The 25,241-nt window shown below is 32.6% G+C and overlaps 1 protein-coding gene across 1 annotated transcript; it reads left to right on the top strand.

Annotated features, from left to right (window-relative positions):
* Positions 1-10,396: 10,396 nt before the first annotated feature.
* LOC143922544 (uncharacterized) lies at positions 10,397-24,906 on the top strand. Its single transcript, XM_077445813.1, has 8 exons — positions 10,397-10,453; positions 17,704-17,971; positions 20,310-20,520; positions 20,933-21,292; positions 22,214-22,399; positions 22,467-22,588; positions 22,667-22,834; positions 23,878-24,906. The coding sequence occupies exons 2-8, from the start codon at positions 17,726-17,728 to the stop codon at positions 24,337-24,339; spliced, it is 1,755 nt and encodes a 584-aa protein (XP_077301939.1). The 5' UTR covers positions 10,397-10,453; positions 17,704-17,725; the 3' UTR covers positions 24,340-24,906.
* Positions 24,907-25,241: the final 335 nt, after the last annotated feature.

Below are 25,241 nucleotides of genomic sequence, written 5' to 3'. Positions count from 1 at the left end.
TAAATAATGTAGTGATGTCGAATTGCTTGGTTACCTAGAAACTAATGAGTCGAAGCTTTGGTTGTTCGTTATTCGTTAGTCGCATGAAAGTGTTTTGCAAATTTTAAATTGCAGTCAGTGTGATTAAAAAATATCGGACATATTTAAGAGGGCTGGACACCAGCGCCTTGTCCATACAAACGTATTAGACTTCTCCCTTTCTCAATTATGGCACTAGAGAAATTATTTTTTAATATGCTATGGATATCCACCATTGGGTTGCATCTATCTTATATTGGGATATCCAACATTGGGTTGCATTTTTGATTGGGTTGCAGTTATTTTTTATAGGAGCTAGGAGCCGCCAAACATCAATAAAATCGCCTCTTTTTTACACCCACGAAAAGAGTACAGCGAGCTTATTTAACGATCGATTAAAAAAAAAAAATTACACAGAAAATATCTTTCTCATTCCAATGATGAAATTTTTTTAAAAATTGGTTCAGTTTCGGAGGATTCATATTCTTTAAATTTTTTATTAATATCTTTTTATTCTCTAAACTATGTATTCTTTAAACTTTTGATTAATATATTATTATTCTCAAATTTGTGATTAAAAAAATGTTTGAGAACCAGTGGTTCATAAATATATAGCTACTATTAAAAAATATAAAGTTTTGGAATAAAAATCACGATTTTTTTTATTTTGAGTCAGTTAATTTTTGAATATCAGATTTTTAATAATGAAAATAATATTAAAACCTTTGTAACTAACTTTCTCGAAAATTTTAGGTAATGAATTTTACCTCTACATAGACGATATGTTTGAATCGTAAAAAAAATAATTTTACTATAAAATTAATTGTCAAAGATTTCTACCAATTTTCGTTTAAATTATCAATGATATTCATAGATGTCTCGCAAAGAACATGTAATAAATTTAATGTTGTACACATTGGCGGCTCGTGGAAAATATTCTTGGGTGTGCTGCATTTTATGTAAGAAAATTAGTTTTTATTTCATTTATTCAACGTTCATCAACAAAAGTCAACATCAACAACACGAAATCAACAAAAGTCAACCCAATTTAAATTATATAGATACATATATGTACATACATATTTACTTAAATATAAACTTCATTCTCCTAATTTTTTCTGTAAAATATAAGTCAATTACTCTCTCGTTAAAACTATTCATATTGAATATGGTTTTCTTTTCTATGAAAATTATCGCAAGAGTTGTCAGTCTATCTTCATTCATAGTAGACGAATTTGATTTGTAAAATGATGAATTTAAATTGTAAAAAAACTGTATATATTTTGCTTTATCTATGCAGTAACAATAGATGAAGTTTTGTGATCTTGTGAAAATTTGAACTCGAGATTTTGACTGATCACCAGGGGCGTCATTTCAGCTTTTCCCAGGGAGGGGAAAAAATTTTGACCAGTAATCAATGACGTTCTAGGGGGGAGGGGGGGGTGTATTATATAAAAAAATGAGTGTATATACAATTTTTTTTATTAACTACTAATTATTTTGTCATTAATAGAAAGTCAATCCTATTCAAAAATTTGTTTCGAAAATATATTTGGGAGTTAATATTTTTTTCTGAGAAAAATCGACGTGTTTATACCTGACAGTGTTCTAAGGTATTTCAATATTCTATTATTGTTGGTTTAGTATTTTAATTCATATTCATAAGAAAACATTAAACAACGTGGATAGTCCCGAATACAAATCTAGGGGGGGGGGGCGGCTGCCCACCCCAGCACCCCCAAATGACGCCCCTGCTGATCACGTTTTCAGTATCGAGAAAAGTTGTGTGAGTCTGTGTGTCTGGAAATGCTCTTATAGCACGTGAGCGTGTATTTACGTATGTTTCACTATCGAATTTTGTTTTTTATAATTTTATATCTCAAATACATAGATAAAGTCTTGGGTTGGTCAAGGCTTGTGGACCCTTGAAATGTTGCGACCAATATGAACCCTTTCTGAGAAAAATGTTATAAAGAACTATTACTACTATTCAATAACTATTCATTTATCTTCTTACCCTCCCGCTTCTCCAAGAGGCATTTGTTTAAAATATTGTTACGTACACCGCCGAGTAAGTACAATCGGATTAGGCCGAGTAGCATCCCAGAGACGGTGTGACCGTTATAATTGGTTTCAAGGATTATCTCTAGACTAAGTGCATGTAAGCTAAACAATGGGCACCGAATTGGCCGCTATTGGCGCTTTCTCAGAAGTGACCGATACCGTGGGACTGAGTGTCGTGGGAATACATATCCGGGTACATGCCTAAACAATAGGGAAGTAACCGGACGTCGAAGATGCCCCGAGCGGCCTATCCGTTATAAGGCGATACTTAGGCGATATCAAGACATTCTGGACGGAGCACTGCCAGTGCGCGTATCTCCTTAATCACCAATAAATGCTGTGACACGATTTTGGCCTTTTACTTGGATCCTCCACCCACCCCTACGAAACACTGGTCGTCAGAAGTGGGATCCAAGATGGGCCGTGGAACTACATAAGTCACCAGCGAAGGAAGAGAAGCTACAGCGAAGCCATCCTCGGGAGCTATAGAAGAGAGTTCGAGCCATGGAGACACGAAACAAAAAAAATGCAGTTTTCACTGCAACACACAGAATCGGACATCATATATTCGGTTGTCGAATTGCAGTTATCGGCGTTGGTAAATTATAATTATAAGTAAAATGCTTCAAATTATAAGTAAAATGCTCCAAATATTCTGAAAGGGAAAATTCTTGATCTGGAGAATATTTTAGTATACAGTACACTCTCGATTATCCGGGCTAATGCTGGGGAGGAAGGGCACGGATAATCCGAATCGTCAAATTTTGACTTGGTTTTGGATATAATATATTTACAACACAAATTTTTGATTCATAATTTTAATACTCATTATTTATTAAGAAAAACGCTAATAGTTAAGCAGATAAGTGGCCGTTAGTAGTTAGTACTAGTTAGAGGTTGCATTATCGGTTTACCGGTAAATCGCCAAAAAAGCACCTTTGGTAATTACCGGTAAATTGGAAAATTAACGGGAATTACCGGAAATGATTTTTTGGCGAATTAAGATAAGCTACAGGCATGTTATAACGAAAGTTTAATGTTGATATGCATGTGGAATGGGAAGTTTTGTTATACGACTCTGGGAACACAGATAGACGGTGTGTTACGTGTCACACTGGTGTCAACTGTCTTCAGAATGCTCTGCTGATCCTAGTTGTTTTGAGACAAAGGACGAAAAATATTCTATGATCATTCGTATTCAGATCCATATTCTACTCTGTTTGCATTGATTACATTCTTGTTTATATTTAATAAAACAAATTTGTGAATTATCGATTTTATAAAATATATATTTATTGAATTTTTTTTAAATACATATTTAAAAAAAAAAATTTTTTTTAAATACGAATTTATTAATATGTAAAGTAAGATCAATAGTAAATTTGTATAGAAATTCTCCTTTAAAAAATGATAATCTTTAAAAATATATAAAAGACGAATTAGGAAAAGAGCTTACTTTCCTCGAAAAGCACGAATGGCCCACCGATGTTTTTCCAAGTTGCGAAACTGAAACCGAGTCTTTTTGTAAAAGATTTATAATATCATATCCAAAAACATTGCTAGCTTTTAGGGAGTATATAGACGTAGGCGGACGTTTTATTTCAAAAAATTTAGTTCCATTAGTCAAATATAAAAAAAATATTCCATGTACCTCTGAATGTGAAAGCGAATTTAGTTCAATTTAGCTTATCAATCATACCGTAATTATTCCCTAGAGTTCCCTGGTTGGAAATTGATTAGTAATTGATGACTAATACCCACTGTTCACGTTGGTCGAATAGTGACACGAGAATTTTAAAATTAAATATAAAAAAAATTTATGATTTCGATAAATATTTTATTTAATTAAAAAAATTACATATTTTATATAATTTTAATTAATATAATTAGTTTATATTTTTAAGATGTTATATGGCGAGTTATTATGATTTTTTTTAATATGTAACTATTTTTTTTTGAAAAAAAAAAACTTTTAAAAATAACATTAGTATAATATTATTTTGATGAAAGTGGTAGTATTTTATAAGCAATATTTCGATGCTTTATTTTGACCTTTTAATTATTTTATGTCTTCTAGATATATTATAATTGTAATCCTTATCGTAATATTAAGTAATGAAAAAAATATCAGCAAAGTCGGACAATCGGAAGTAGAAGCTTTGTATGCTGAAATATGCATTGAGAACGGTATTATATTTTAGTATCTGAGCCTGGCAATGAGCGTTTTAATCAATTATTTAATTTTAAATTAAAACTTCGGCACCTTGCCCTACATACTAATATTACACGTTTCACGTTTTAAATTTAACTAGTGACATAGCTTATTTCACTCGCTTTGCACTCAAAATAATGATCCAATTAAAAATAATTGGTTAAAATTGTGCATATTTGTTTTGTGAATAGAAAGATTATGTTATAATCGCAGCAATATGGCTTATTAATGCGAAATGGTTATATCGCATTCAAACGCCATGTTAAATTAAACACAAATTGTCCTAGATTCGACATATAATACATTTGTCAAAATGTCAGTGACAGTAATTTTTTTTTTAATTTTTATATAAAAAATACTAAACGGGGCGATCCAAATGATCCGTTTTTGTAAGAAAGAAAGCAAGGGTTGTTGTTATTATTCAGGGCTGTGGATTCGGAGTTGGAGTCGTGGAGCCGTTGTAAATTCGAGGGACCCACGCCGATTTCAAATTTTTTTTTTAATAAATACTTATTATTAGTGTTGGGCCCGTTGATTTCAACGGATGGTTTCGAAAAGGAATTGAAACTCGAATAAAAATAAAGTTAAAGATATTGAATCGACTGGTTTCGGAAAAAAATTGATGCACGAATTAGAAATTACGAATGACAAATTACGAAGTGATTACGAATTACGTTTTGTGCATCGCTGATGCCCCGACGCCTTTGCCCCCAGCGCCCCGGGGTGCCGAAGGCATCGGGGCGCTGGGGTACATAAAAGATGTTGATGATTAAAGAGCAGCGTTCAGACGATGCTTTATGCACAAAAAATGGTTCAGTATTGTCAATTATTTTTTATTCTCTTGATTTGTACGGCAATGGAGAGGTCTATGGAGAGGTAAGGGAATAAAACGACGGAATTTTGTACACGCAACTGTTAAATATATTTTTTTTAAATTTTTAAGTTAACCGGAAATGGTACATCCATTGGTATAGTGCTAAATTTTGAGGTACCGGTACGCTCGATTTTGCAGAAATTTTTTGCACATTGTTTTTGCACAATTTTTTTCAATTCAATATATAATATATATAAATTATATAATTTTTTCGCATACCCGAGATTTCATGTTTTGACCGACATATATATGTATATTTATTATTATTTATTAATTAATAGTTTTGGACCATTGTGGCATTACAGGAAGAACCAAATGCGCCACAATGGCCTACATTTGATAAAGATATAAAAACAATTAAAATTAGTAAAAAGCAGAAAAATTAAAAAGCAGAAAACATCCTAAAATAAAATAATTAAAAAGTAACAAAAGGAAAATAATAATACATCAGAAAAAAAACATTAACAAAAGTGTAAAAATCAAAAATAAAATCCATAAATCACATTCTTTGTTTACATTGAACAAAATTAAAATAGTACATAAAAATGAACAAAGTAGAAAGAAAAAGTAAAATAAAATAAAACAAAATATGAATAAAAAATAAAATCACAGCGAGGCCCAAATGGAAGAGAGTAGATTAAGATTCCACTCATACATTACATTCAAATTAAGAAAGTAATGATGAGCGCAGGTTACCAGATAAATATGTTAAAATAATATCCGATAATCTACGCTCACCGAGGTGGAAAAAAACCGCATTCAAGGACGGCAGCAACGATTTCATTGAGAAGTCGAATAGCTCTTGGTATAGGAGCCATTCGAAAAAGAACTGTGCGAGCAGGAGGTACAACCATTAAATGATGATATCTACCACGCACATTATCATTAGGTACATAAAGTCCCAACTGTTCCAGCAACAACGGGCATGACGTATTACCACGCAGTAGCTGGAGAACGAAACGAATTAACGAGAAGTTTCTTCGAAGTTCAAGGGAATTATATCCAAGCTTTCCTAAAAGGAAAGGAGTAGGATAGAGATATGGGTAATACCCAAACTCTTTCTTATATAGAAAACGAAGAAATGCTTTTTGCACTTTTTCGATAATAAGAGAGTAGTTTGCTTCATGCGAATTCCACACAATCGCATTATACTCTAGCTTACTTCTAACAAGCGAGTTGAAAAGCAAGCGAGAACCTAGCATATCTCAAGAAAAATCCAAGTCGACGAAAGGAAACGTCAGTTACTGTCTTGATGTGGTTGTGAAAGGTGAATTGAGGATCAAAAGTGATACCCAAGTCGACCATAGATTTCACACGCTTCAACAATACGGATCCAATGGAATGGAATCACCGTGACAATAGAGCGAATTCGCACGTCCACATGATCAATTATATTTATTGCTCTATAAAGCGAATGCAAACTATAGCTAATTCCCGATCCATTTAACACTTGATATAAAATACGCAATTCTAAAAACTTTACTGGTTGATACAATTTCGAAGTCATTCATAATATCTAAAATCTTTTCAAAAGGCTGCTCTTTCGAACTTACTATAATTATTTCGGCGTTACTATGCGCTTGTGATTTCAAATGATCGTCAATTTTTTTTCTCAAAGATGCTAATTTCGCGCTCCTATTGTTTCCGTGCGTATTATAGAAATTGAAATCGAACTCCATTCTTCAAAAATGCTAACTCTTTTAGATTTAGAAATTTAAAGACTTTTTACATTACAACAAATATCACATCCAATATTATTAGACTTACATATTAACCAGGGATATTTGTTTTTTTTTCTTCCCACATCTCCATACTCCAAACATCTGGCTAGGAAGACAAACATGTCGCATCACTATCACTACTATCATTTATTATATTTATGCTACTAGATTTTAAATTGATGTTATTTTCTTCATTTGATTTTACAAACGCAAAACTGTTTTCAGATTCATTTAATTTACTTCGTTTGGCAAAAAAAATTTGTATCGAACATTGCTTTCGTTTTGAAAAACTATTTTTATAATTTCGAATCAAATTTAAATACGTATATTGTAAATGTATAATGCAGTAAAAAAAACAATAAACATATGGTAAAACTACTTAATGACTAAACATGAATTTTAATTACGAAATAAAACTATTTAGCACTGTCTCTAAAATATTATCCTCATTAGCAAAAAATCTCTTAAAAATACAAGATTTGAAAAAACAAAATTTAAAGTTTATTATTTACATCAGGTTACTATACTCGTATATTTAGCACATTCTACATATTAGCACATTCTACATATTTTTTACAATATTACTACAGTATACTCTCGATTATCCGGGCTAATGCTGGGGAGGAAGAGCACGGATAATTGAAAAACATGGATAATCCGAATCATCAAATTTTGACTCGGTTTCGAATATAATCTCATATTTACAACACAAATTTTTGTTTCATAATTTTGATACTAATTATTTATTAAGAAAAACGCTCATATTTAAAAAGATAAGTGGCCGTTAGTAGTTAGTAATATGTTGTACCGTTTTATGACTAATGTAACCACTGGTATCTTCTTCACTTCTAGTGTCACTCTCATTTTGAAATGATATCTGCATCATTCATGCGTTTAAAACCTGGATCACTTAAATCATCATTGAGCCACTCCTCGACGTTTTCCTTATACACGTTTTCAAAACATTTTAAATTTTTCAGTAATACTCATATTTCAGATATATCATTTGCTTCATTCTCTTCAGAATCCACTAAATCTGTTACCATGTCAGGAAGAATCTTTCTCCATGATCGTACAAGCTTTGCTTTTGACGAATTTCGCGTATAGCATCCAATATCGTAATTTTTTTCCAGAAATTGATCAGGTTGCCATCTTCCTCAACAAGAGTTTTCAGAAGACTTTGACGATAAATACATTTCATTGATGATATAACACCTTGGTCCATGAGCTGAATCAAAGATGTCACATTTGTAACCATAAGTCCATCATTTCTCTTTGAATCAATCATCAAAAATCTCAGTGTCCATCCATGCCCCTTTCTGACTATAATGATCGATGGAAGATTTTTCATTTCAGCTCCCTTAAAAGATCGAGGTTTCTTTGCTTTCCCAATAGTCTAAAAGTTTAATTTTATGAGTTTGTGTTGCGTTTCCATAACACATGGCAGTTATCCTTTCTTTGGACGATTTATGTCCAGGAGCGGACTTTTCTCTCATTGAAGCCAGGGTTTTTGTCGGTAAGCGCTTCCAGTACAGGCCTGTTTCATCTGCATTATAGATTTGATCGGGTTGCAAATTTTCTCTTTGGAAATATTCTCGAAATTCGATGCAAAATTCATCAGCAATTGAAAATAATTAAACATACATATGTACGTATGTTACGAAAAAATCTGCTCCGAATACACGCACTTGTTATGTACTTCTTCGCTGATCAAAAGCGACTAAAAGAATTAACGCAATAGTAAAAGACATTTAAAAATGGAACGAAAAACATTTCTGTTGACATAATTTGTCTCAAATAACACGCGTGATTACGGTCGCAATCAATCGGTGCGTCTCATAATCATATTAGAAAAAAATTAAATTAATTTAAAAAATATAATTAATATTTTTCAAGCACGGATAATCCGCAAACTGAACCGAAGTCGTGTTTTATTTAGCAACTCCACAGCTCTGCTATCAAATATCAGATTCATTCCACAATATCACCGTTTCAGAAATACTGATAACGACACCATTCATATTTACATTAGTAGGGATCGCATATTGGGAACTTGTGCTGAGGTCATGAATTCATAATGTTTGTAGGGAGCTGGTAAATTGATCGAATGCAATACACCTAAATCCATTCACCGAATGCTATTCCACTAATAACGCTTTCACCGAAAATCTGTAGACCGAAAGGTAAATTCGTCTATTATATCGAAATTCTATTATATATTTATATCGAAAGACAAATTCACCGAATTTCGAGTTTCAAAACAGTGGTAGCCGAGTTTCAAACCAATAGTAGTAAATTTAATTATATAATATTTTTTCGACGCGATATCAACAGATGGCGTAGTAACATAGACAGAGAAATGTTATAACATTTCTCTGCAAATAGCCCTTAAACATAGAGTTTAAGGGCTATTTGCCATATATACACCATATTGCGCCCGACAGAAGATTTAAAAAGTATTTCCCACCTTACGGCGAGTGAACTAAATTAAGGACATTGAAAAAATTAATTGCTTTTGTAGCTTTGTATTACCTTTTGCTATATACTATAATATATTGTATAGCAACCATTGTACATATTTACAATAAAATTTATGATAAAATAAAGTAATAAAACGGAATAAAATAAAAAGGAATCAAAAAAGATATACAGATTTTTTTTTTGCCTTATTTATTGTGCACAAATAATGTACATATTGTTACTTACGCCGCGGATTAAGCGAATAGAATCCCAGAGACTATGTGACCGTCCAAGGGTTATCTGCTAACGGATATCTGTTAACGGATTAACTAAGTGCATACCGTGCGACCGGTATAAGTGGTTTCAAGGATTAGCGACAGGCTAAGTGCAAGTATGCTAAACAATGATTGCACTTATCATACCGTGGGAATACATATCCGAATACGTGACTATACAGTAGGTAAACAGATTAGACGTCCTGAGAGATCTACCCCTTATAAGGCGGTACGTAGGCGATATCATGTCATTCTGGACTGAGCACTGCCAGTGCGTGTATCTCCTTAATCATCAATAAATGCTGTGAAACGACTGTTGGCCTTTTACTTGGATCCTCCACCCACCCCTACGCAACAATATATTAAAATTGGTTTTCCAATCATCAATATTAAAAGAAGTTGAGAATAAAACGCATGTACATATAATAGACAGACCACTACAATTTCCACGATTGACAATTCATAATAAATAATTAATAATTTTAAATATACTATCTATTAATAGAATATAAATTTAAAAATAGAACACCATTGAAACCGATATTATTTTGTTTTAAATAATCTTGAAATTATCAATGCAAAAGTGCCATCCGTCAACGTAAAAAAACTTTCATTTGACCAATTTGTATTCGACTGAGGTTAGGTAAATATGAAATTTGGTATACTCGTCGGTATTTTGATATTCGACCTACTTGCTTCGGTATACTTGTATTCGGCGAATTGAATTAAGCGAATTTACAGTGAATCATGTTTGTAAAGCCACTTGAATTCCAGTTATGTGCGTTGCTTTCTGCCGGCTGGTAGTGTTTACAGTGAGCTAAGAATTCTGGTGAGTCAATTTTATTATCAAATCTCAATTTACACATCAGAAGCATAAGTAAGTTCGGTGATTATTCCGCAAAAACTTTATGACAGGTAAAATTCCTTACAACGGCCAATCCCGCTTTCCACCCAGTTTTAAAATCCTTGAATTTCCAAAAATAGATTCTACTATCGCATGATAATATTTGTTTTTCACTTTTGATTTTTTGTGCTTTGAGCCGTCTAACAACACACTCTAATTAGATAAACTTATTGAACTGCGCACGGTTTAAATTTTTATACATTTATTCCCATCATGTTTACGTATCCCTGAACTGAGACTGAGACAAGTCAGGGCTGTGTCGTTTAAAACTACACCCTGACTCAATTCGACTGCATCTTAATCGAGTTTAGATTTATTTAAAAAAAATGCAGTTGCATGTCGCGTCCTTAAAGCATTTTTAAAATATGTCTACAAGGTTCAATTAATCTGGGTAGCGTTTTAAAGATTGAAATAAATTATTGGGATCTACATAATATTCATACATACAATAATTCTTCATAACTCAGTTTTGAATCATTATTGTTGGATTTGACTGTTAACATCCTTATCAGATTACATACTGTAAAATTTATGTATGTATTTGCTTCTGTAATTTGACAGTATCAGAGAGGTTATGAACAGGACAACTGACAGTTACGGTGTTTCAATTTCCAAAAATTCGTGTTATTTTAATGATTTAATGGGTAGACGGATTATTCCGCAAAAAGTGATCTCGCGCACCTTTTTAAAATCTCGATCGCGGAACATCTGGCACTTGAGTTCTCGTTAGTACAATATTTCGCGTGCATAGCTTTCGATTGATAAAATATTTCGGTGCCAGACGTGCGCGAGATCGTTTTGCGGAGTAGTCACCAAACCGATTTAACCCTTTGAATGCCGACCAAGTCCATGGGCCTGAAAAACGCCGATAGGCGTTGTATTTTGAGCATGTACAAAGTAAACAAGAATTCTATCCGTTAAGCCTTTCCAGGCAGCATTGAAAAAAAAATGCATTGAACATGGGTCGTGTAATCCATGTCATTCATTTGTCAACGTTTATAAAGACTGGTATTTTAGATTTTGGCTTCGCATTTAGATTGAGAGCATTAAATTTTAACAACAATGAAGAAGATGGACCTAGTTTTGGAAAAATACATTCATTAATAGACTTATTTTTTTTATTTTATATTGTTGCAAAATATATTAGAGAGTCTAAACACACCTTTACAAAACTTGAAATCCTCGGCGGTAGCTATCTAGGGTAGTGATCTAGGGTTTCTTTGGATGAGCTACAATTTTTATACCTGCTTTCTATTGGATTTCTAAATGATTCTAGTTGGAAATGTTGGTGAAATTTTCAGCGTGGCGGGCTTTCAACAGAAAAGACGTCAGCACTCAAAGGGTTAATGATGGAGTGCAAACTTTCTATTTCTTAGTACATATGTACTTTATGCCAACACAGAACCAGTTATAGAGAATGTTTACTTTTCATCTGACCTTCAAAGATACTAAATATGTATTTATTTCAAAAATATCTTTGGTAAATACGTTTCTTTTGAAAAACTGCAAATGGATATTCTCAGAATCGAGTTTTTTTTACACTTTTGAAATTTTTTAAAGTATAAAAAGCCATCGAAAAATTCACTGTATTCCAGTAAATCGAGATCGATAAATATTGATATATGCGAAATTGTATGTCATCTATTGTAAACTTTTTTTAATTATGTGTTTTTATTTAATAGCAAAGTTTGAAATTTATTAAAAAATATTAAAAAGTAAAAAAAACCTTTAGAGTCAGTGCCATTATATTTTTGGCTCAGATTTCAATTCTACAGCTCTTAAATATTAGAAGCAGCGCTTTGATTAGTTATTTTAAGCATTGAATTCGTTCGATTGAAACATCGCAATTCGTTCAATTAGAATGTGATACATTTTAATTAATCATATATGTATATGTATAATTATAGTTTGGGATTTTCGCGACGAGCCTTGGGCTCCAATGAATGTATTATGTATATGCACATACATATGTAGTATGTATGTATATGTATCACATAACTTTTAAGATTTTATATTTAGATTTTTTTAATTTGAATTTTTTCACGTATATATATTTGCACTTAGTAAATACACGTAGATATTAAAATCTAAGATTATGCCTATAAAATACACATATATTTGTAATATACACGAGTATTATTGTTAGTTTTCCACCATTTAGCCTCTCTTGCTCTCTTTTTAGTCTTTTTACATACCTCTTTTATACTTCACTTATGATTACAATTCAGGAAAATTTTTTTTTACTCTTGTTCTCTTAGTAATTGGATTATTAGTCACATTGCGATCGCCCAAAAGACAATTTTTGCCATGAAAATCGCGAATACGGAATACTCGTTAGTATGATAGTTATCGTTAGTATGATGGACTTTTCGGCTGCCAGATTTTCTGTTATAGAGATTTTAGTGACCAGCGCTTTGTGACCAATAACCACCGAACCGTTCTTTTTTAGTCTTGCTCAAATTTATCTTCACAATATATGTATATATACATTACACAGGTACACTTGCTTTCTTTTACATATTCGTAAGTATTTTTCAACCTTTTTATTATTAGCTTCAGTCTGTTAGTTCAGTGATATTCCTGCCCGTCAAAATATTGTTATCTGATTTTTTACTTACATATGTACATACTAGGGAGTCCATTTCCGGTAAATGGCCCGAAAAATAATTCGGTAAATTATTACTTTTGCCGGTAAATCAACAAAACATATTTGCTATGTTTTATCACATTACTCTCCTTTATTGTATCTTCTGGCGACACTGGTCCGACCCAGTGCTTCAGCCAGGAGGAAAAAAAATACAATCATGAAAATCATAATAGGAATTATAGAACAGATTTACAAAGAAGATGTAGTAAATCTACCAGTTTCAGATTCCATAGTAGTTGTAGTAGATTTATTGCAGTAGTTCCATCTACGATTAAATGTGTGTTATCAGCAAAGATCGGCGTTGGGACGATGTTTTTGGCACAAAAAATAGTTCACTAATGTCAATTGCTATTTTCAATCTTGCAATTTTTTTGCAAATTCTTGATTTGACGAGCACCTAGCCAACGCCAAAGACTAGTTGTCAGTAAAAGAAAGGCTTCAGTTAACTTCAATAAGAAATAAAACTGAATTCGGTTTGAAAAAGGAACATATGCAGAAGAAAAAAAAACCAAAGAAATTGTGAGAAAGGAAATGAGTTTTTTGATGAAATTAAATGAAACTGAAAACATTACTTAAAAAATTAGATCACAACTATTGGATTGCAGTTTGAATACATTTTGTTTACTTCGCTGCCATTTACTAGTAAAAAATATATTTATTTAGTCTATATATTATATAATATATAAAATTGAATGTCTGTTTGTCTGTCTCGAATAGGCTCCTAAACCACTCAACCGATTACGATGGAACTTTCAGGATTTGTTGTATGCATGTCCGGGAAGATTACTGTGAAAAAAAACGGGAAAAAACCTCTTAATAATAATATTCTTAATTACGATTTTACCGACGCGAAAGTATGATAGCGCCATTGCGTAGTCAAGGAAATGTGTTTGTTGGTAACCAAGTTAACAGGTTGACATTACTCCACGACGTTGAGCTCCAACCATCACTTGAAACGGGAACGGGAATTGCATGCCTTATTCTGGCATTGCAACGCATGTCGGATTCAGCTATACATTACAAGTGCTATCACTCGAGCGTCCCGTCCAGAACTCACAGGTCAAGCGTCATTTGCGCGCACGCATGCCAACATTACGTACCACTCATAACAATCCTATATATACATATATCTATATAAAAATCGATGTTTGTCTGTCTATCATGTTTGCTATATCCTATACTATTCAACCGATTACGACGAAACTCACATGAGTTATTGTGTGCATGACCGCGATAGTTTCCGTAAAGTAAAAATCAAACGGACGGGAAAACAGGAATGGTTGGCATTGCAACGCCATAATTTCAAATGTTATTGGAAAGGGAAAGGGAACAGGAATTGCATGCCTTATTCTGGCATTGTAATGCATGTGGGTTCAGCTAGTCTTTTATAACGGTTCGGTGATTACTAGTCAAATGTGAACCGGTCACAGGATAACCGGTCGCTCTAGATCGGTCACACGTGATCACCCGTCACAGTAAAACTGGTCACGAGAAAACTGGTTGACCGATTTTAGGGTGTGACCAGTTTTAGTGTGACGGGTGATCACGTGTGACCGATTGTCCTGTGACTGGTTCACATATGACTAGTAGTCCGTTTACCTTTATAACATATCAATCTATAAAGAATTCATTACTATTCATACCTTTTTTTGGGCAGTATATTTTATTATATAATAAATAATGGTTGTTTGCGTTTGGTTTAATATATTTTGTACAATAAAAGTAGTTTTTTTCCCTTCAAGTTGGGGTGTCATTTCTTACTGGGCAAAATTTTTGACCAGTAAGAAATGACTTTCTAAGGGGGGGGGGGGGGTGTAATATATTAAAAAAAATAAGTGTATATGAATTTTAAATTTTTATTTTTATGACGCCCCTGCCTTTAAGAGTTTATAACTTTAATTAATGATTTCATTTGTGTTAATTATGTTAGAAGACAATGTCGAAGCTTTGTCTATTAAAAAGTTTTCTTTTTTGGACCTCTACTTTATATATATAGCTTGTGGATTGTGGGTTAAAAGTTCAACGCTAAAAATAATGAAATTCTCCCTCATTCATATATGTACCTATACATATGTAAGTGATTTCACCTCGAGAACATGGAATTTGAATAATTGATACGGTAGTGTTTGAATGTATACTTACAAATGCTATTTACGTACATAAAAATGTACATATGTACATTTGAACTGCATTGGTGATCGATACTTATAAATATCTTATATATATTGAGTACATTTGTGTACGAATAGCATTTATAATATTTCGCTACGATTCATATTGACGTTTAGTTGCATAGCTAGCACTTTATAATCATATAAAAAGGCTTATCCCGAAGAAAGAATCAGCTCTTTAATTCTTAAATCAAAGGTTCTTCACCAGCGGTCTACAGATGTCTTAGGAGGGTCTTCGGGAAGATCTCAGGTGGTTTGTAATTAGAGATTGAAATTATTAAAATTATATTATTTCAACTGTCCTTGAACGTATACCCTAGCATTTCTCTTATTTATGACTTAGATTTGGAAGATAACTATTTTAATTTATTACTCGTTTATTAAAAACGTAGAAATAAAAAGTTTAAAATATGTAAGTCTTAAAATTCAATTTCGATGCGATTCTAGGAATTGCTGTCTAAAAATGCAATATAATAACAATACATCTTGAGATTTAAACGGATAATGTTTCAACTGTGGATTAAAGCAAATGACGAAATTATTAAAATAATCTGATAAATTAATTGTCGTTTATTTATCTATCAATTTATAACATGTTTATCGAATCGTTTTCAAATCGTTACAAAAAAAAAAACCACAATCATTGGATTAACTCTAAATATCTAGTAAATGATCACAGATCATTGAAATACGTCTGATAAGATTGATTGATCGTAATATTAGGAATAATTTTTATTGCAGCGCTTCTCATCTTATGGGTTGCAAATCAAAATTACATTAGATTGAATTTGTAATGGGTAGCTAATAGATAATGTGTACTGTATGTGTGAGATAATTATGAAAAAAAATCTTTTAGCAGTTCTTTAGACAGCATCTTTCAGATATTATAGTAAACGACTCGCAGTACATCTGTAAAGGCGACTTTATAAGGTACTATCTTGTTAACGCGGGTCAAATACTTTTTTTTCATTTGATTTATTATTTTCACATATAAAGTATGTAGGAAAATATTAAAAAAAAAACTGAAAAATGTAATATGTACGCACATTTATACATATGTAGATAAAAATGACAGTTAATTTATTTCGTAATATCTTCAAAAAATTTGTTCCAACGGTCAGTGGCTGCGATTAAATAGACCAAACAAAAAAAGTATACATATGTTTTGGAATTTTTGCTCTGTGAAAACAAAATATTTGACATTGAGAAATTCAAAAATAAGTCAAAATGACTATTTTCATTTGCTTTCCGGAGTGAAAGAATTGAAAGCGGGAATGGATTATCAGTAGATTGTATTTTGTGATGACAGTTTTGTATTGAACCGTCTCAATGGGTTTGGTGCAAACGATCGACAAGCGCCAGACAGACTGAACCACAGATTAACTGGATGGCTGCTTTAAACGCAATTCTCGACTTCACGAATGATAGATTGCACATAAGATGACGAGTAACCTTTCGATGTGCACAGATGCAATTATTAAAATTGAGTTGGATCTTTCTGGCGAGTTTAATAAGGCAAAATTCGGAACTAAAGTATCAGAAGCACAGAACGTATACAGGGTAGGTATGTCGGGACTTCGGGTAGATTTCGCTTAGTGTAAGTGCGAGCAGTGCGCACGCATAAGGTACACGTACAGTTAATCTGTGGTTCAGTCTGTCTGGCGCTTGTCGATCGCTTGCACCGCATCGGTCTCAATATGTTTGTGTACAATTTCAATCATTGCTGATTCATGTGTCGATTCTTAAAACTTATTTAGTATTTTTTTTCCATTGTGAGCAGCTTTTGCGTGCGATTATTGAATTTATACATGTATTATACTATGATATGTATATGTAAGTTATAGAAAACAGTAAAAATGGTGTGAAATTCACACTTAACCACGCTATGTATGTATGTATATAATGATTTTAATTATCTTAAGCGATATGCTTGTGAAAACAAAGTATGGTGCCATAAAACATCATTGATACGAATGGTCTCTGTAAATTCGTAATCGTCTACCAATTTCGACGAAGGTCGTTTCAGTGCTGACTGAAATGACATCCTCAATTGAGTCTGATTTGCTGATTCTACATAATTGTATTATTTATTTTGCGAGAATTATTAAAGATGGCGACTTGGCAATAAATATTTATATATTTATACTTACGGCTTAACACATTTGATGTTATTTATCGACTCTAATGTAATACATATGTACGTATATGTATATATATAGTTATTGTTTGCACAGATCATGTTTTATTTGCAGTGCGTCTGATAAGTTGTATAAACATGTGATGTTGCGATAATGATTTACAACACTACTGACTTCTGATGCCATTTGTACATATGTAACATTGCGGTTATTTTACAGCGGATAATCAGTGTCTCCCAAGATGATTCAGACGAAGATGCTGAGCACGGGGAGAGCTTTAGCAAGGGCCGTTCTCACAAAACACACTTTACAGAGGGGCATTTTGCAGAATAGATCTAAAATTGTGAGCGTATTCAACAGACACTTTCACCATCCGACGGAAAAGAACGTGGTGATCTCCAGCTATCCTAAAATTGTAGTGCCGAATTGCACGTTTGCTGATTTCGTGTGGGCAGATTTGGACAAGTGGCCCGACAAGACGTCTGTAGTAAGTTGATTAATTTGTTTTCATTGACTCTTTGTGCCATCTTATCGTGATTGGAGATTCAAATTGAAGGATAGATTGTATGTATTACCAATTGATTGTTGATAGTTGATTGTAGGACCTCGAATTTCATATAGGAACATGCAATTGTGGCTATCTAGCAAGGGAATGAATAAGAAATCATCAGTGCTCGTGACTGTTTGTTTGTGCTATTAAGGTCGCGTGCTGGGTAAAGCGACCAGACACGGTGGGATGAGATATAATGAGGGTATTTTAATAATTCCATGTGACTAACAGTCATCGAGGTAGAATAATACACATTTAAGATTCAAATTGAGAACAAACCGCTTGTTTTATTTATTTTCCATTGTTAATTTGTTGTTGTGTAGTAGTAACTATGTTACTCGTTTTGAAATCGTTTCAAAACAAGTATGCATATTATTTTTATTTATTTTATTTTATTTTTTTATTGTTACAATAAATATACATTCGTCATTACAGATTGCTCCAATGCGACGAGTGTACGTTTTTAACGGTCAGAAATACAATATATGTACATATACAATCAGAATACATAGCATATAAAAATTAATCAGAAATAATAATCATAGAGACATTTATGGATTATTTTTAGATTTTGTGTACAATTTTCATACATATAATAAATACGAAATTATAGAGATGTCTATAGAGATATCTATAGATTTCAGATTACTGTGCATAATTTATACAAATTATACACAGACAGATTTTTGTGACAACAGGAAATGATCTAATACCAATTTTTCAGGAACCGTTTCAGCAATGATCAGATAAAATTGGCAAACTCTGATAGAGAAACGATCGATTTGGAGTCACAAAACCCCCAAACCTAACCAGCAGTTTGACGATGACTCGAACCTTCCGTCTCAGTGGTGCTAATTATATACGCCACCATTAAGCCAAACTGCTGGCAATGTACATATATTGTAAGATATCTGTTGACTTTTCAACTCAACTACTTTGACTTATATATTATTTATTGCTAGTTTAGTGCTATAAAAGTTTTGCTCATGATTTATGGTTGGAAGCTAGCTGTCATTATCAGTTTTAAAGATAACAGGTGATCAACAATCAATTGGTGGTTAGAGTCCAATTTACTATGTACATGATTTATAGTATGATAGCTCTAGAAATGGGTCTGTTTCAACTGTCAATGACAGTTTAATTACTGGGAAAGGCACTGTATGGTTATGATGACCATACGTCCTTTTTTAAGAGGATAGTCCTTTATTTTTTTGCTCTGTCCTTTAGATTTATTTATATTCTAAAATTGTCATTTTGTCCTTTATTTTGTAATATCGGCTATTGCAAAAATATTAACGTCGAATTATTTAAAGATACGTGTGATTCATTAATTTTATCAAATCTGTATTGATAACACTGAGCAACAAAAAAAAAAAAAAAAAAAAATATATATATATATATATATATATATATATATATATATATATATATATATATATATATATATATATATTCTCAAAAGACTAATCAGCCTTTGCTATGTTTGAAGACTGAATTTGAATATAACAATGATTTTAGTTGGTTTCTTTTTGCCTATGAAATATGAGCTTTTAAGCGTTTTTTGGCTTTCTCAGTATTGCTATACCAAAAGTTCGTATGTAGGTAAGTATTGAAATCAATAGATGTTTTAAAATTGATTATTTGGCGAATGTAAAAGTTAAAAATGTACTTTATTTTATAATTTTTTCTCATGATGTAATGGAGTTATTTCACTAATTTTTCACTTTACCACATTTGTAAGGATTGGTTTTCTATGTCAATATTTTTTTCTATCTAAACCTACTAATTCGAGCGGTAAATGTCTTTTAATTTTCAGTAATGTTTATAAATATGATAGTTTAAAATTCAATTTTTTTTCTTATATACATATTTTATAATAAATGTTATAAACTTATAAAGCATTTTGTAAGTTATAAAACGATTCTTTACATGTCCTTTATTTTCTCTAAAAAAATATGGTCACTGTATGTATGGTAGTCTCTTACAGACAATGCTGACTTTTGAAAAGAATTTTTATCCAAATCTATGGCTTTGATTAATACAGGTTTTTCATTCCAAATTGACCCATTTTCATTTTAAATTGACCCTTATTCATTTCAAATTGACCCATTTTCATTTCAAATTTCTCTCTTGAATGTCAATTTGAAATGAATAAGGGTCAATTTGAAATGAAAAGGGGTCAATTTGGAATGAAAAACCGATAGTATTTTACTATCTACATAATTACAATGATATATGTACCTGTTGTAACAATTTTTTTTGTATCATATTTAAGGTATGTGGTATCACAGGACGCGGCTATACATATGCCCTAACATACAAAATGAGCATAGCCTTCGCCGCTTGTCTCCGGAACAAGTTGAAACTTCAAGACGGTGATTGCGTCGCTGTGATGCTGCCAAACTGTCCGGAGTTTCCGCTGGCAACCCTTGGCTCCATTCAGGCTGGTTGCATAGTGACCACAGTCAATCCCATCTACACGGCCGGTAATAACTCTTTATGATTCGTTCTCAAGACATTCTTCATCGGTTGTTGAATCTCTCATCTTTCACGTTTACAAAATGTCTATACCCTTCAGGTATAAACACAGATTACTTAAACACAATCTGCTTTAGGTCATCGAATTTAGTGAGTCTTTAATTAATATTATGTATTAGATGTATTATGAGCATTTATAAGGATTGTAAATAGGTTTTTGAGCTCTTTTTCCTATTATGCTGTAGATTAACATTAGAATAATATAATACTATGATTACTAACCAAATTAAATTAAATTGTAAAATAGAAAATGATCAGTAGATCAGTAGCTATTAAAATAGATATAAGATGTATTGTGAACATAATTTCGTAATAATAAAAAGCATTTAAAAATCAAAAATCAAATCTTTCACGTTTCAGAGGAAGTCAGCACTCAGCTGTCAAACTCCAAAGCGAAAGTTATCATCACGTCGCCGGAATGCTACAATGTGGTTAAACAAGCGATTGAATTGTTGAAACAACCGATTCATATTATCGTGACGGAATCGAAAGACGGTCTGCCGCCCGGTGCTATAAAATTTGCAGAGTTTGCTGAAAATTTCAACGAAGACACACAGTGTTTGAGAAGCGTCAGAAGAACACCAGACGATACTTTGTTTTTGCCGTATTCAAGTGGAACAACTGGATTGCCCAAAGGCGTGGAGTTAATGAATAGAAACATAGTGGCGACTTGTCTGCAACAGGCTGAGCAAAAACTATCAGTTATACTTCCAACTACTGGTATAATATATAATCATTTTATATATGTAATATACTCACATGTGGTGTGATTGCATAATAACACAAACTAATGATTAGGATTTATCTATAATTAGATATAATAGTTGTTTTTGTAAATTATCGGTGCTTTGATTGCGAACGTTTTTAATGACCTTGCAGTTTGCGAATGACAATCTAATGAGAATGTAATCCGATAGTAAAGTTATCCAAGAAGAATAGCTTGAAAGAAAAACAATGGGAATTTTGGTCTCCGGTTAAAATAACTGGAAATATCTGAGGGAATCTTGGAAATAATGGAAAGCTAGTTAGTTGGGGCATGATCTGAAGACGATTTTAAGATGACTCGATTGATGATGATTAGTGAGGAAAAGTGTAGGACTGACGGTAGTTGGGAGGAGACAGGCTAAGTAAGGTAAGGAGGGGAAAAAGTGAAAAAAAAATATATAGGGCGAGAAGGTATGTTGACCAGTGTCCCGGCCTATGTAAACACGTTTGTGTTTGAAATTAAGTTTTTTTGTTGGTTCAGAATACAAGTTTGTATTATTTTATGTACGAAGGAGCTAGTTGCTGGACTTCGAATAAGTGGACTGGCTGAACTCCAGAGGCCCACTCTAGCGTCTGGGGCTGGTTTATATATTTTAGTTCGATACGTGACCGTGGGGTCGTTTGTTGTGCAGCTAAGTGATGTTATTCTTGTACATTCGGACGTTCCGGATAACTTGACGCGGGTTTATAAGTATTCGTCTCGAGGACATGTGTTACAACTGTGAGATGAGGTTGCGTAATTTTTGAACATTCAGCTGGAGACTTAAGTCTGGTTAATCACGGTGATTTGATCATTATATTCACCACCTCATTAATCACACCTCATAATACATACACACACATAAAACTATTATAATCATATTTTTGTAATTTTAGCTACACATCAAGATGTTACTGTGTGCGTTCTGCCATTTTTCCATATATACGGATTAACAGTGTCTCTGCTGAGTAAAATGTCATTAGGTTTGAAAATTGTCACTTTGCCGAAGTTCGATCCGGAAACATATCTGAATGCTCAAGCTAAATACAAAGGAACTTTATTATTCGTTGTTCCTTCCATCGGTAAGGACATTCACAGGTTGAATTTTGGAGATTTGAACACATATTTAAAACTACACTATTATTACAGTGCTATTTTTGAGCTCACATCCTAAAGTGAATCATACTCATCTGGATAGCATTAAATTGATCATGTCTGGAGCTGCACCATTGGCAGCGACCGATGTCGACAGATTCTTAGACAAAACTGGGGTAATGAGTCGATTCAAGTTTTGAAGCGTTTTTAAAACGATTATAATTACTGAAGTGTACAATTTCGTGTGATTTCAGTCTGGTGTGGCGGTGATGCAAGGCTATGGACTTACAGAAACATCGCCGACTGTGTGTATGCAAGAAAGTGGTAGTCAAAATTTTGCATCCGTAGGCTCTCTGGTGGCGAATACGGAAGCTAAAATAGTCCACATGGATAATCACGATAAAGTGATGGGACCAAATGAGGTATTCATTTCAGAACGAAGAGATTGATTTATATATACTTTTATTATAATTTAAAAAATGTGTGGGGTGAGATGGATGAAAGGTGCCTAAAACAGAGATGAACGGAGGCGCGTTAGAGAGGCTTTCATCCAGCAGTGGATGGTGAATGGCTGTAAATGATGATAAATTGCGTACTTTCTTAAGTCATTAAAAACCTTTTTAATGGCGTAAGAATTTGCTTAGTATTTTTTTTAAATGCTTAGTAAATGTATGAAACATACCAATAATTTGTTTCTTTTCTGATTGTTATACATCAAATTGACTTCATCATTGTAAAATAATGGCTATAATTTCTAGGCTTATGCTATATATTATATAAACAAGATAAATTGTACTTAACCGTTTGCCCGCGGCCGTCTTCTATGGAAGTTTTGGGCGACAAGTCTGTAGCGCGGCTGTCTTCCATAGAATTTCTGAACTTTGCACGGGATTTTGAGGCTTATATGCGCCTATTTCAACTGTTTTAAGGTTCAAAATTGGTTGAATATATTACTGAGAGTTGAATGCCATCTATTCAATTTTCTTAAAATGAATATATACCAGTCAAAATTTGTTTTTTGTGGAACCATACTGAAACCTCGTTTATGTGACGTCACGTCTTCATACAATTGAGACGATACGTCTCAATTGTATGAAGAATGATTATTTGAAAATTAAGCCAAAACTACGAGATATATTATGTATTTTATTGTTTAAAATAATACTTTATGTGTTAATTAACATATCTGGTTACTTGAGTAAATATTAAAATCTGTATTTAAGGTCGAAAACTCGATTGCCAAATTCGCGAAAAAGGTGCCGCGTACCGTTCTTCGCTATATTTATTGCCGCGGGCAAAGGGTTAATGATGATTGATGTTGTAATTACACATTTTCTAGTCATGATTTACAATCATCTATTTAAGTTTGATAATCGATCAAATGATTTGATTTATTTTTGTTGTTTTTTTTATTATTTGTTCACTATATCAATTTATTAAAATATTTTTCTTGTTACATTTGCAGGTTGGTGAACTTTGGGTGCGTGGTCCGCAAGTAATGAAAGGATACCACAACAATCCCGCTGCTAATGAAGAAACATTCAGACCTGGAGGTTGGATGCGAACTGGCGATTTGGGATATTATGATGAAGAGTTCGCTTTTTATATAACCGACAGGCTGAAAGAGTTGATAAAAGTCAAAGGATATCAGGTTGCCCCAGCTGAATTAGAGGGGATTTTAAGGTCTCATCCTGATATATCTGAAGCGGCTGTCATCGGTGTGCCACATCCTCGTCACGGTGAGACTCCGAAGGCTTTTGTCATCAAAAAACCTGGAACGTCGCCGTCTGTCGAGAGCGTTAAAGAGTTTGTAGCTGACAAAGTAGCCAGCTATAAAAAACTAGGCGACTTGGTATTTGTAGACGATATACCAAAGTCTGCAGCTGGAAAAATTCTCAGGAGGGAAGTAAAGGCAAAGTTTACATAGTCATTTAATATATAAACGTAACGTAATGTACATAAAATTTATTTTATTTGCTTTTTAAAAGAGATTTTGGAAATTAAATATAATTATAATTGTATATTTTAATAATGTAAAGATTGTTTTAATTATTTTTTTAATGTGATTGAGAAGCGACCGATCGATACGTATTCTAAATATGGAGGGGGACGTTTAAGTAGATTAGTAAACGAAATTAATTGATGCAAGAGTAAATTTGTTTTATCAAATATTCACGAAAGTGCCGAATGATACTTACATATGTGTAGTGTTAATCAGATTTTAGATTTTTCCTCATAAAAGAACACAATTTTAATAAAAACAATAATAGTACATTGATTAATGGGATATATAATATAATAAATATGTTAGTTCAAATATAAAAGTACGGTAGAAACTGAACAGATATACAAACACATTTTTAATTTAATATTAATACACATACACATATGTATATGTAAAATCTTGATATTTATGTGAGAAGATATTGTTTAATTTTAAATATATTAATATTACTATTATTCATAAACAGGCGTTAAAATAAATTTTTCTTTCAAAACTGAATGTATTTTATTATAATATTAAGTTAATAAATTATATATTGAAATATTTTAGCTGTAATTATATAAATTCATCGGATGTCATTCCGGTCCTGTCAATAAGTTTTACTAAGAATGGAAATAAAACTATCTTCAACTTTGGTCTCCATGACGAGCCCGAATGTGAAACGCCGGGAAACTTAAGATCTTTCGATTTTCGATCTTTGCCTTCCGATATTTGCGTTTTCGGTAATTTCACATTCCGGCTCGTCACGGAGACCGCTTCAACTTATATGTATAATACTTTCGTAGAAATAATTCTTTCACAATCTAATATTATTATCTTATAAT

Source organism: Arctopsyche grandis, chromosome 2, assembly GCF_051622035.1.
Source record: "Arctopsyche grandis isolate Sample6627 chromosome 2, ASM5162203v2, whole genome shotgun sequence".
NCBI classification, from domain to species: domain Eukaryota; kingdom Metazoa; phylum Arthropoda; class Insecta; order Trichoptera; family Hydropsychidae; genus Arctopsyche; species Arctopsyche grandis.
Note: the sequence above shows the minus strand (reverse complement) of the source record. Positions and strands in the feature narration are given on the sequence as shown.

Bases quoted from the DNA above. Each gene is read 5' to 3' on its own strand.
- LOC143922544 (XM_077445813.1), top strand. From the start codon at position 17,726: ATGATTCAGACGAAGATGCTGAGCACGGGGAGAGCTTTAGCAAGGGCC. The intron at 22,400-22,466 runs GTAAGGACATTC...CTATTATTACAG, and splicing joins ATTCGTTGTTCCTTCCATCG to TGCTATTTTTGAGCTCACAT. The intron at 22,589-22,666 runs GTAATGAGTCGA...GTGTGATTTCAG, and splicing joins GATTCTTAGACAAAACTGGG to TCTGGTGTGGCGGTGATGCA.